Raw genomic sequence first — 13,570 nt, 5'->3', positions numbered from 1 at the left:
AACTCTCAACATGCTAATATTTTCAGCCAATGAAAATCGATTGCTTGGTAAGAACCAAAGAGTCTAATGTATGTTAGTCTCACAAAATCGAATATATTCAGTTTCATTAATTCATCGACTAAGGAATATTTCAATATGTATATAATTATACAGGTAGAGATATCACTAATTATAATTCAATCATAATTTCTCTTATGTTATATATTGTATTGTGGACCTCATTAATTAAGTTTAAGATCAAATTAAATATATAAAAATATATATACTTAAATAATAATTTTATTCTAATAAATAATATAATATTTATTGATTCAAGGATACCTCTCAAATATAATGTTATTTTACAGTAACTTTTATTTAAAACTTTATTCAAATAGATTCCAGAGAAGATTAGGTGTGCTCAGAGTTGATGCAGGATGAGTTGAGCTCCAAACTGTGGCTGCAGAGTAATTACAGTATGAGGAGCATGAGCATAAGAAGGTGATAGCTCAACACAGAATTGCTGCAGAATCCTAGCCAAAGCTATCTTCGCCTCTATCATCGCAAAGTTCTGGCCCAAGCAGATCCTGGGACCCCATCCGAAAGGAAAGAAAGCATTCGAAACCTTGGATGCATTGGCAACACCTTCTGAGAACCTCTCAGGCTTGAATTCTTCAGCATCCTCCCCCCATATCTCTCTGTCATGATGAATGAATATTATTGGCAGCAAAACTTCAACTCCAGCAGGCAATGATAAGTCTCCTATCTTGGCAGTCTTCACTGTTTGTCTATCTAAGGCAGTCACAGGTGGATACAGCCTTAGAACCTCATACAGTATCATGGTGACCTGAAAGAGATGAACAGCCAGATCAGTTTCAATATACAGATTTGCAAGATGAAGATTTCAAGATCTTCTTCTACTCACAAGCTTTAAGTGGCTTATTGACTCGAAATCAGGCAACTCTTTGCCACAGACACTGAGAACTTCCTCTCGGGCTCTCTGTTGCCACTCTGGGTGGATGGATAGAAGGATCAGTGTCCATGTCAACAAGACTGAGGTTGTCTCTTGGCCAGCAAAGTAGAAGAGCTTGCACTCCTCGATCACGTCGTCGATTGTTATGCTGCGATCGCCGCGAACCTTATCGTTGCTGTATTGGACTAGCAAGCCAAGCAGATCGTCGCCGGTAGTTTCTCCCTTGGAAATGGCCTCTGTCTTTTTGTTGATCATATCCTTTAACAGGCTCCTGATCTCGTTGTCGATGAGCATTCTCCTCTTGTTACTTGAAGTAGGTACAAATCTGTAGCCTGGAATGTAAGGATTCCCTGCGGCTTCGAGGGCTAGAAGAGTTTGCTCCTTCTGCAGCTCGAAGATTTTCTTGCCTTCCTTGTAGTTGCTTCCGAATGCAGTGCGCGAAATGACGTCCCCAGTAAGATTCTGGAGCTCATCCCAAACATCTACTTCGCAGGATCCTTGCTCGCCGATCATATTCTGCCACCTCTCCACCATGTCGATGCAACTCTTCTGGAAGGCAGGCACCATGGACTGCAGTGGCAGAAACAGCATTTCAGATTGAGAATCACTGAGACATTTTATAAGCATGCATGCAACCTTTAGTTTCTCCATTCGGAAAGCTGGGTTGATGATCTTCCTCCGGTTGGCCCATTCCTCTCCCTCCAGCATGGAGACCCCCATGCCCAGAAGCTTCACGAGCGGGTTGAGAGTAGGCTTCTGAAACTGGTGCGTCCTGTCCATGAGCACTTCAGTCATCATCTCTGAGTCGTAAATAGTCACCGATGGCGTTGTTCCGGACCAAAACATTGACCTTTTCCCTGTGCTCCGCCATTCACGCATTCAATCAAACAAGAACCAGGCAGAACAGAACAAGGGGAAGCTACTCGCCGGAGCAGAATTACCATACCATATTTCTGAAGCAGTTGGTGAGTGAAAGGATCAGCTCGATGCACGATCCGGTGAGTTAAATCGATCGGCTTGGACAAGGCCATGGCCCTTGCCTTTTTATCATCCTCCAGGTCTCCATAAATGAGCCTGTTTTACCAGCTCCAGGCAACAAACAATCATTCAGTTAACTCTGACCAAGAACAAAAAGATTTTTGAAGATACGTACAGGAGGAATCCTCTACCTGTAAGGGTTGCCCTTGATGCCTTGACGCCTCAGCTGCCTCTCCAACGACTTGGGCTTCCACCAGAGAGAGTATATCGCCTTTGCGCTGCAGCAGAGCACCAGTAGCAGCGACCACGCAGACAGAGGAAGAAGATAAACCATCTCTGCTATGGTGGGAGCTCTGCGGTCCTCAGCTGGCACAAAAATGGATAGATTTATAAGCTGTGGTTGGTGTTGAATGAAATCTGAATTTAATGGACGTCTTATCGACTTGCATCAGCCTGTTTTTGTTTACTTGTTGCTAAATGGAGAAGAAGGTTTCTTATTAGAAAATAAGATGAGTTGATTAGGGTAGATTTATAGAAGAGGATAAATGTTCGGTCTTCGATGAAGTTGAATAATATTTTTCTCCGTCGTGATCAATTGTAATTTTTCAATTTACTTTCTCATAGATGATTTCTTGATGATTTAGCTTTCTTTTTTTTTCTGAGATACTGGTCTCATCCATATAGAAGAGACAAATCGTTGGACGTGACAGATTTCATCTTTATAGAAAAATGATGATTTAACTTTCTTCTTGCTTAAGATGATTGCTCACCAAGGAAATCATAAGACAGCCCAATGTGGTGGGCGTTGACCCAAATGATGAAATCTCAATTGATTCAGAGAAAAATCTAAAACTGGTATTTTGAAAATGATGATCAAAGAATATCCAAAAGCTTTCTGTGACTAATTTTCAAATCCACGTGTAGTTCGACCAATTGACCCCACTGATCTAACCATTGAATCAATGACTCAAGCTCAGTCGATTCTATCTTTTTGTTGGTCTAAAGGTTCCACGATTCTCAAAGTCAAGTCCTAGCTGCTGTACTTACCTCGTGAAAGATCCGATCCCAATCCAAATCCATAATTTGACGATTTAGTACCATCGATTTGATGATTTCTGATAGATCAATCTTTAACTTTAATCTCTAAGACAGTTATAATTCACGATTTATTTCACGGTTTATCATGATTCAAGATTATTATTATTATTTATAAAAAAATTATTGAATTGAGAATTTTGATTATATTTTAATTAGATAATCCAATTAAGGTTTCTAAAGACTTGTTTAAGTTACCTATTTAAGTTGAATGAATGTAAACTTAGATTTTAATCATTTAAAATTAAGTTTTAATTAAAACCACTACTTCTCTGTTCTCTTCCCTCGCCCACGGTGCCACCTTCTCCGTTCTTTTACTTGTGCAAGCATTTTTTTAATAATTCAAGTATTTAGACTTTGAGCTCAATTAGAGCATCTCCAACTGATACCCCTTTATACCAATTTAGTGTAAAAGGTCTAACATCAATTATTTTCTAACCGATATCCTATAATTTACACTAAAATGGTGTAAATGAACAGTGCAGCTTACACCAAAATGGTGTAAACCCATTTAAAGCCTTTTAAATAAATTAATATAATTTATAAATTTTATATATTATAAAGTTATATTAGTTATTAACTTAAATAACTAATATTTAAAATATTTGTTATATTACTAAGATTATAAAATATTATTTTGTTGTAATTAAAAATATAATATTATAAAAATTAGTTATTATGTATCATAAAATATTAATTTTAATAATAATTATGATCCTAATAAAAATATTTTTAACAAATTAATATGTATGTTAAAATTAATATGTAGGTTGAATAATAAATTATAAGAACAGCTAAAATTTCTGAATATTACTAAGGAATATTCTTTTTAGTGTAGGAAATGGTGTGTATTGGTTGGAGTTGATAAAAAAATTTAATGTTAAAATGATATTAAATTGGTGTTGAAAATGTACTAAAATAAATTTTGTGGTTGGAAATGGTCTTAAGGATGGAGTCACATGATGATCTACTTGGGCTGTAGCCCAGTGGCCAGACGTCAATGATGTTAGAGAGTTGTTAGATTTATGATGGGAGAAAGAAAAAAATTGAAAAAGGAAGAGAAAGATAGTCTAGAAAGGACAAGAAAAGAAAAGAAAAAGGTAGTTCGGAGACTTTAAATTTGATCAATTCGAGAGTTATAAAATTTTTTGCTCCGTCATTAGATTCAACTAGTTTTAGAGGCAGATGATCCCTTGATTCATCAACTAGATAAATAAAAATTGTATTGAGTAAATTTTTTATGGTGATCGACTCCATTGTCGAAACGGCTCCCATATCAGAAAACCCCTAAGAGATTTTTGAAGGTATAGTACCACTATGTTGAAAGTGCAGCACCTAAATAATTTCTCAATCATTAGTTAATTTTTCAAATTTTTTATTTTATTATTCTATAATACTCTATAACAGATTCAAATTATTTTTTGGAGGCATGATACCACTATGTTGATAAGAGTCTACTACTGAAATAACACCTCAATTAACAATTACATCTCAATAAAACAATAACAGTTACATGTTGTTAAAAAGACTAAATAAAATTAACATAATACATCTTCATACTTATCACTTAATATAAGACACTTTGACAATGGAATTTCTCACTCATTAGTTAATTTTTAAAATTTTTTATCTTATTATTCTATAATACTCTTAAAAGATTTTTTTAAAATATTTGAATATTCTACTCGACGCTTTGACATTGCATCGTGCCATGGTGCTTCGGGGCGAAGTACTCGTTTTTTTTTTTTTTTGCTAGGGTTTAGAAATATCTTAGCCACCTAATTTAGACCTCTTGAAATTGAATTCCCAAGAATTTATGTGGTAAAAAAAATATTTGGGTCCCACATTATCTGCCCAATCATATACGGGGTATGCGGACGTGCTGATCGAATGGCTGACTCCACCATTGCTGAACTAATTTTCACTCGCTGGAATTTCGTCCGCATGATGACGAACTCGATTTGGCTACCCAAACGATTCACCACCCTCTAGTAGCTCCGTCCCGCCATCCAGATCTAAGATCACAACCAATAGCTGTTCGGGTAAAATACGAGTTACCATTGGTGTACGTAGAGCAAACCAGCAAGGCGCCGATCGTCTCCATCCTAATCAATTTAGATCGGGAGGAAGATGGAAGATGGAGTAGAATAGGGAGCAGCCGAAGGGAAGAGGGCAAGAGCGAAACGGAGAAAGAGAGAGAGCGAGGTGAGAGAGAGGACGATGAGCGAGGAGGAAGGTAGGAGCAAGGAGCAGTATGGCACCTTCCAGGGCGGCCCCAACTACGCCCAGCCGGCGATTGGCTTCCCCCAGCCCGTGCCACCGCCTGGCCTCACAGCTTCCCACCATGCCCATCCGCCTCCACAGCATCCTGGGCCTCCTTATTTCGTCCAAGTCTATCAAGCCGTCCCGGGTATGGCAACCTCCTCAGATGTTTTTAGTCTCGCGTCGGTGTTTCTGGATCGTAATTGCTCGATCTCCGCGCTGATCCATCGGGAAATTCTAATTTTTGATCATGTGAAACAAATTGTTTTTGCCGGATCATTGATGGATTGTCAATATCTTACGAATGGAGTTAATTGGATGGAAATAGGATAAAAAAAAACTGTTTTTTTTTTCATTTTCTTTTAACCTGATTGCTGATGGTGACATTGATCCTGGAGAGCATCAACATGCGTTGAGCGACTTATGCAGTATTTCTGCTGCATCGGATTCGATTGGGTGGATTTGATGGGGCTTGTTGTAATTGTAACGAAATCTACGAAAGGAAATAAAAAAGCTTGACTTTCCTTTCGTCTTTCGTCCTTTTATACCTATTTCTACAAGATGCAGCTACCCCTTTTTGGGTAATTTTCATCATGCTGGATGTCCTAACTATTGTGACTTCTCTATTTGTTGGATATCTACCAAGGACTTCTGCGCCTTCTTTCGCCTCAAGATCTGCCAATAAAGGCGACACTTCTCACATCTAATGCACTTTGTTAGTTTTGAATTGCAAAACTGTCATGTAATCCATCTCCTTTGCTGGATTAGATGGTGGTATTAGTCTGCCTGCATGTAGATTGCATGAAGTTAGGAGATGCATAATTCTTGCACAAATTGTTCCAATATCAATATGTCTAAATCTCGTTTTAATTGGTTGCAATTTCAAAGGATCATTTATAGTAGAAATTGTAAGTTAAACAATATAGTAGTTATGGATGAATCATGTAATAATTATCTTTGATCTAGTCATCTATAACCATCATGAACTATATACTGGTCCATATTTCTCTAGGTGTAATTGTAGATATAACACTTACATAACTGTAGATATAAGTTAACACTTTTATTTTCCTCATTCTCTTTTAAAGATCTTGTTTCCCGTTCAGTCAATACTAGTTATCTATCTAACCATTACCATTAGAATAAAAAAATTGGTACCAGAGTCATCTCATGGCAATTCACTTTAACTTCTTGAAGCCCTTATCATAGCTGTCACATACCTGCAGAAGAAATTGAAAAAACCTTAGTTATCAAACTCAGTTGATATAGATACAGATTTCTCAAGTTGGATCTGGATCGGCAATAAAAGATTTAATCCTAGCTGATTTCTCTTCTATATGCTCAAGGGTCACTGAAAAGTGGGAATAACATCCTAAAATCACTGAGATATGGCAAAATTCGAAGAAATTGAGGAGAAAAAAAGAGGAAGAAAAGAAGAATGCATGTTGCTTTCCATTGAGACTCCATTGGCTATCACTATACATTTGTGGCCTTCAGTGAACTTGAAGAAGCAGTGTACTGCTGTCACTGGAGCCTTTGGCAGGTGGAGCTCATTTGTTCATTGTTTGGTTTGAGAAGAAGAGATCTGCTACCGAGCCTTCCATATAGAAGGAGATCATGCTTCACCTCTAGCAGAGGAAGAGAAGATTTGCACCGTCTTCAATTCTTGATCGAGCTCACGGTTAACTTTGGTTTAGGAAGGAGGAGCTCATCCAACTCAAAGTTGACTTGATGAGGAGCTCCTAATAATCAAACTCAACCTTGGGAAATAATCTAATTTTATTATCAACCGCAACTAGTTAAGATAACCGCTGATTAAAATTTGAGAATAAGATTAAGAAAAACATTATTAGGTAATGCTATCAATTAAATTATTTACTTAGCTAATGTTGAAAACAGGCCATGTGTCACAACCCGTTTATTTTATTGAGTCGTAAACTGGTAGTATGACACTACCCGACTAAAAAACAATCAAATTTTGTACCACCTAGTTCATGTTCAATGCATCTCCCACATACCTTAAAATCTGTTGGATGAAGAAGGTGAAAGACACAAGTGGAGTACGATCTAGTGGTTAAGCTCTTCATCAGTCATGGTGGTACAATGAATCCACCTTTGCTTAATGCCTTTCCCCTTGACTAATCACCTCTTGAATTGATCCTCTAACTCGATGGTATTGACCTTAACAATAGGATGAGTTTTCTTCCTTGATTATCAGGACTTGTTGACAATGAAACCTTATTCTAGATTTGCTGCATCTCAACTTCAATATGCAGATCTGAAACAAGAAATAAGAGTTTTAGAAAAAATTTGATTGAAAGAGAAGCATAACATCAATCCTCAGCTCCTTGTCATCTACCCAATCAAGCCTCAAATTGAGAAAATTTAAATTATACCTAATTTAGTTTCTATATTAAAAACAAGGTATAACAACTGCAATCTGAATGCTTGCAGTAAATTTCATTGCATTGGCAATTTATGTTTATTCTTTTCATCTATGCTTCAGACGACAATGGCTGATTTAATAGTGCAAGGGTTGAAACTCATGATGATTACATTAAAATGTTAAATAGTTTTGTTTGCCCTCAATTGAACTTTGCTATGACTTTTATAGGTGCATTATGTTTTTTTTTGAAAACTGCATGTTCTCTGAATTGAACACTTTCACATTGCTAATCTTGACTTTGATGTTCTGTACAAAGTTTGCTCTGATTAAGCTTTAATTGCTTCATGCCATTTGATCTTGTCATGAACTTGAGCTAATACTTGTTAACTTACCGATTATCTTCAAGGTTATGCACCTGTTGAAGGAAGACCAGTAAGACTGCCACGTCTCTGCTGCTGTGGTTTAGGTGTCGGTTGGGTTCTGTATGTGTATCTTGCTTTGACTTTGCTTAAGTATATACTTGAATATATCTATTTCTCTTATTGTAATTCAGGTCAGTGGATCAGAGACCAGTTATGTCTAATTGATCCTTAGCCCTTCTAATACTAATTTGTGCATCAACATGTTTGATTAATGAACCCAAAATGTGTAGCCCAAACTGACGTCTATTGAAATTATATTAATAATATAAATATATAAATGGCATACAAGCACACAAGAATATAGATTTGTCCAGCATTGTGTCTCACAGTGCATGAATGACAAAATATGACTTACTGATGTGCATGTAAACAAGATATCTAAGAATCGGTATATTTCATACGGATATGAATTCACATAAGGTTGGCAGCATATTTTATTTATGCTATTAAGTTATATATAATATATAAGAATTAAAAATGGATGAATCGGAAGTGTATATGCATGCTAATTATTTATCTTCCTTCTTCTTTTTTCAAGTTATATATTTGTTTAATCTAAAAATTCCTGAACGCTAATTGAAACTCATCTTTTTGGAAGGTTTATACTTGGTTTTTTCCTAGCTGCCATCCCATGGTATATTGGAGCTTTCATTATGCTATGTGTCAGAGTAGACTACAGAGAGAAACCTGGCTTGGTTGCTTGCACAATTGCTGTAAGTCAAATATTCTATAATGATATCTTGAATGCTGGTTTTCCTTCTTTTTTTTTTTTTTGCATTTACTATATATATATAATCTTACTAAAGAAGGAGCCATTTTCATTGTTACTGTGTCACCTGTTAAAATTAGGTCTGCTTTCCTAGGACTCGATCTTGGTACCAATCCATAACGATCAAAGTCGAATCGTGAGTCTATTGATGAAGCAAATTCTATGAAACAACAACTGGTACCATATAGAAGCGGCCATAAATTGAAAGTCTTGACCCATTCGAAAGATCATTCAATGTAGTTGAAATAACTGAATTCATAGTTATTTTGTCAACTAAGAGAAACTCGATCAAATTCATAACTGTCTCATTGTAATCTTTTACTTTTTATTTTGATTGTATGAATATTTAGTTAAGACCATTCCAATGCTCCTTTTCACCATGCATAAACTGAACCAACAATTGGGATGAGCACGAAAATGAAAGCATCAATAAATACAGATACACCCAATACATGCCCAATTGGATAAAGAAATACCATTTCAATATCAAAAACAACAAAAACTAGAGCAAACATGTAATAGTGAATTTGGAATTGTAACCAAGCATCTCCCATGGGTTCTATACCTCGATGCGTAACTAGATAGTTTCTCCGGTCCTTCCCTAACCTGGGCTAAAACTCCAGAAATTACAAATGCCAAGATAGGAATAATGCTTGATATTATTAGAAGTGCCTAGAAAATATCATATTCAAGAAGCAAAAACATAAATGTACTCTTATTAATGTGGAATATGCTGAATTATTCGATTTGAATCAGAACTGTCAATTTATCTAGAACTTCTTATCTTAATTTAGGTGAAAGAAGAATATATTTTAATCAAATGGCATAGTTTAGAGTTTTTGTGAGACATATCTTGTTTAAAGATTCACCTAAGAAAATCCCACTTACATTTTGTATTTCAATTCTAGTTAGATATGGTGTAGACATAGGGTGCTCCGTCTTACAAAAACAAGATTCTCTCACTTTGTCTTGGGTTCTAGCATGTAATCTTGATCGATATCAACAAACATGAAATTAGAGGAAAGCTCAAACATGGGTTCATCTTTGAACCCCAATGTGTCAAGGGAATGCCAATGGCTTAGGCAATGATGGTTTTAAGTTCACTATTAGTTTGGATCATGTTCAATTTGGATGCCAAGTGATCCAACTGTAGATAGATCACGCCTAGTTACTGTCCTATATGTTGGACGACCACTTGAACTTTTAGGAGTAAATTGGTCTCTTCATTTTGCGACTTGCATAGATATTTTCACTTGCGAGCTAACCTTTAATATTTTCTTCACAATTTATGTTGATGCCAACATATGGCAGGCTGTTCTTGCTGCAATTGCTGTTGTTATCGGCGCAACAAAGGGAGCTGATGTTTGGTGATCACTAAATAGTGTGGTGTGCTTGTGCATCAATATTCCAGATCATATATATCTATAAACTGTCCAAAATATGACTCGGGTGCTTTCGGAACACAAAAGAGTTATTTATCATGCTTCCTGAGTGATTCTTGACATACCTCTTGTACTGAGTTCTTGTTAGTATGATATTACTTATGTGAATCCTCTTTGATGTCGTGTTGTTGGATTCATCGAAACGATGTGCATCCAATTTGCCATAAGCATCGTATGCTCCGCGTAGTCTACCAGTGTCGACAAAAACTGGCCCGGCAAAAGAGTGGAGTCCATGAATTTGTTGCTTTGAGATGGTAGTCTTGTGCAAATATAGTGTATTGATTCAAGTGAATTCCATCAGACTTCAAACTACTTCAGTTGTATTGCATCCAATTCAAGCAAACTACTCAATCAGACCTCAATTTCGATCGAACTCAACTCGTCTTAATCCAGTCAGATTCCCAATCGAGGTCTGAGCCAAGTATTTACATTCGATAAGTACAAGACAGATTGGTTCATCTTTGATCTGCTGAGCCAGTAGCTCTATAAATATGGTTGTTAAAACTACATTCGACAACCATTACCCTCAGTCGAGAAGGCCTGAGAGCTCCCCTACATCCGCAAGGGCATTCGTTACGAAGAAGTAGAACGAAAATGCATGCGACTTCACGCAAGCAACCATTCGGAGAGTCGCAATTGAAATGCAAACCACAAGTAGCACAAGAGATTTTTCATACCTCTTGCCAAACTTGCAGTAGAGAAAGCAAAGCAAACACCCTCATTCACCTAAACCCACCAAGATTTGCTTCACTACTTTTCCTCATTTCTTTCCCCAGTTTCTCTCTAGCACCAACTCTGTTGAGTGGCAGCACCTTGATGGCCATGCAATTATGATGATGCTTTTATCGTAAAGAGGTAAATCATGATACTGAACGACCTCTTAAATAGGAAGAACTAATTTTCGGATTCAAATCTTGCCCCATTATTACGAATCTACCACTCGAGTATTAACTCGATTACGTCCGTAAGGACACAATCATGATGATGTTTGTTTGTATCATAATTAGCCAAGCAAGAGGGGGGAAACCTTAGTCCACACCTCCCTTCCTCCTCACTTAACCAACCAACAAACCCTCCCCACCATGAGCCTCCTGAGCAGCAGCTGATGATCCTCAGAGGCACTCTTGCACTCAAAGCGAGGCAAAGCAAAAGGAAAAAGAAGGGAAAAAAAAAAAGCAAGAAATGGTGCAGCAGGTCATCATTATCTTGCCCTTCGAAGTTCAAAATGACCCCCCTGAAATGAAGCATGAGCTGATCTCTCCCCACCACCACCACCACCACCAGCAGCCGCCGCCCTACATCCCCCATTCAAAATTCAAACACAATCTCCACCAACATCTCTCTTTCTCTCTCTTTGTGCGTGCGACATGCGTATAAATATGTAGTTTCAGCAGCATTGCAACTCGGAGGCAGTGGAGCAAAAAACAGCAACGATGAGCGCCGCGAGGTTCATCAAGTGCGTGACCGTCGGCGACGGAGCCGTGGGGAAGACGTGCATGCTCATCTCCTACACCAGCAACACTTTCCCGACGGTAACGCCCAGCGCTGCCCAAGTCTTACTGTGTTCTGAAACTTTTTCCAGCTGAAGTGGCTGCTGAAAATGGCTGCATGGCTTGCCACAGGATTACGTGCCGACGGTGTTCGACAATTTCAGCGCGAACGTGATCGTCGACGGGAGCACCGTCAACCTGGGGCTCTGGGACACAGCAGGTGAGAGCTCTGCAAATCGATCAACAGGCATGATTCATCAACTTCGTGTACTTAATTGCAGGGCAAGAGGACTACAACAGGCTTCGACCCCTGAGCTACAGAGGCGCCGATGTGTTTCTGCTGGCATTTTCTCTCATCAGTAAAGCAAGCTACGAGAACATTTACAAGAAGGTTCTGATGTGTTCTTCTTCTTTTTCTTTTGGATTAGTTTCTGATGATGCTGTTTTTGCAGTGGGTTCCTGAGTTGAGACACTATGCTCCGACTGTGCCAATTGTTCTTGTGGGAACAAAACTCGGTAAAGTAGATTGAGAAATAAGATAACGCCAGTTACTTTGATATTCTGCGCGACTTTCTCGTGCGCACTGCCCCAGTGAGCGCTATGTGATCCACCGTCTATCACACGATCGCGTGTCAGATCTGACCGTCCAAATATGAGAATGCACAGTATTTCGCCTCCCGATCTCCACCGCTGTCAGCCGCACTCGCCGTGCCGTCCGGCTAGGGCTCGAGCATGATTGATGCTCGCCCGCGCATTGGCCGGCGTCGGATTCCAACCAGATTGTGGCCGGAATCCGACGCAATTTGGTCGGAAACGCGACCGGCAGTGGCATGCGGCGGTTTCCGACCAAATCACGATCGAATTTTGGCCAAATAAGGCCGAAGACTGGTTGAGGAAGGACCGTTGTTGCATGCCGGTCCTTCCTCGGCTGGTCTCCGATCGCGATTTGGTCAGAAACAGCACGCGCCACTGCTGGCCGCATTTCCGACCAAATCGCCGCTGGAATCCGACACGTGCCACTGCCGGCCGTGTTCCGGTCAAATTGCATCGGATTTCGGCCACAATCCGGCTGAAATCCGACGTCGGCCGAATCATAGGTGAGCGGCGCGTCGATCGTGCCCGGGTCAGGGGCCGGACGGAGTGGCGGCAACGGTGATGGGTCGGTTGTGTCGCTCACGGAATCATGCTGCACGGGTCGCGCAGAATATCAAAACTCACGCCAGTTAATGGATCCTCCCTCTCTTTACCTTACCTGCAGAATCAAATTTGGTGCAGATTTGCGTGAAGACGAGCAGTATTTCCTAGATCATCCTGGAGCAACCTCTATCACTGCAGCACAGGCAAGTCGATCCAGTGTTAGTGAGTTTGTCGAAAAATAAGTGAGAAATGCTGTTCTGATTGGAAACAGGGAGAGGAGTTGAAGAAGATGATCGGCGCAGCTGTCTACATTGAGTGCAGTTCTAAAACTCAGCAGGTTCATAATTCATCAGAAACCATGAATTCTGAATGCTTGTGACATTATTCATGTATTTCTTCTCTGTTTTAGAATGTGAAGGCCGTCTTCGATGCTGCGATAAAAGTAGTTCTTTGCCCGCCTAAGCCGAAGAAAAGGAGCCGAAAGCAGAGAAAATGCTTGATCTTGTGAACTCATTGAGCAAAATGTATGTGTGTGTCACTGCTATTTGTGAATTTCTTTCTCAAGATATGTCTTGGCTATATTCACAGTTCTCACATTGACCCAAACACAGATCAGTTATGTCAAATTGAATCTTGT

The 13,570-nt window shown here is 39.0% G+C and overlaps 3 protein-coding genes across 4 annotated transcripts; 2 read left to right on the top strand and 1 right to left on the bottom strand.

The window, feature by feature from the left end:
• Window positions 1-349: 349 nt before the first annotated feature.
• LOC141821121 (cytochrome P450 CYP72A616-like) lies at window positions 350-2,320 on the bottom strand. The gene is made up of 5 exons (XM_074708497.1): window positions 2,122-2,320; window positions 1,899-2,026; window positions 1,589-1,809; window positions 905-1,522; window positions 350-826 (listed from the first exon to the last, which is right to left on the bottom strand). Exons 1-5 carry the CDS (start codon window positions 2,262-2,264, stop codon window positions 401-403), a joined length of 1,536 nt encoding a protein of 511 aa, XP_074564598.1. The 5' UTR covers window positions 2,265-2,320; the 3' UTR covers window positions 350-400.
• A 2,836-nt stretch (window positions 2,321-5,156) lies between these two features.
• LOC141822516 (large ribosomal subunit protein eL20z-like) lies at window positions 5,157-10,424 on the top strand. Its single transcript, XM_074709961.1, has 4 exons — window positions 5,157-5,435; window positions 8,080-8,155; window positions 8,694-8,808; window positions 10,176-10,424. The coding sequence occupies exons 1-4, from the start codon at window positions 5,246-5,248 to the stop codon at window positions 10,233-10,235; spliced, it is 441 nt and encodes a 146-aa protein (XP_074566062.1). The 5' UTR covers window positions 5,157-5,245; the 3' UTR covers window positions 10,236-10,424.
• A 1,315-nt stretch (window positions 10,425-11,739) lies between these two features.
• Window positions 11,740-13,441, top strand: LOC141817510 (rac-like GTP-binding protein RAC2). Of its 2 annotated transcripts, none has more exons than XM_074705156.1 (7): window positions 11,740-11,838; window positions 11,929-12,016; window positions 12,078-12,187; window positions 12,249-12,312; window positions 13,072-13,136; window positions 13,205-13,270; window positions 13,343-13,441. In XM_074705156.1, exons 1-7 carry the CDS (start codon window positions 11,740-11,742, stop codon window positions 13,439-13,441), a joined length of 591 nt encoding a protein of 196 aa, XP_074561257.1. The 2 variants fall into 2 exon arrangements, with proteins under 2 accessions (XP_074561257.1, XP_074561263.1); XM_074705162.1 differs by having other exon boundaries at window positions 13,072-13,140; window positions 13,209-13,270.
• Window positions 13,442-13,570: the final 129 nt, after the last annotated feature.

The sequence above is a fragment of the Curcuma longa genome, chromosome 2 (assembly GCF_044706935.1).
Source record: "Curcuma longa cultivar G26 ecotype Majalengka, Jawa Barat chromosome 2, ITB_CL_G26_1.1, whole genome shotgun sequence".
Taxonomy (NCBI): domain Eukaryota; kingdom Viridiplantae; phylum Streptophyta; class Magnoliopsida; order Zingiberales; family Zingiberaceae; genus Curcuma; species Curcuma longa.
Note: the sequence above shows the minus strand (reverse complement) of the source record. Positions and strands in the feature narration are given on the sequence as shown.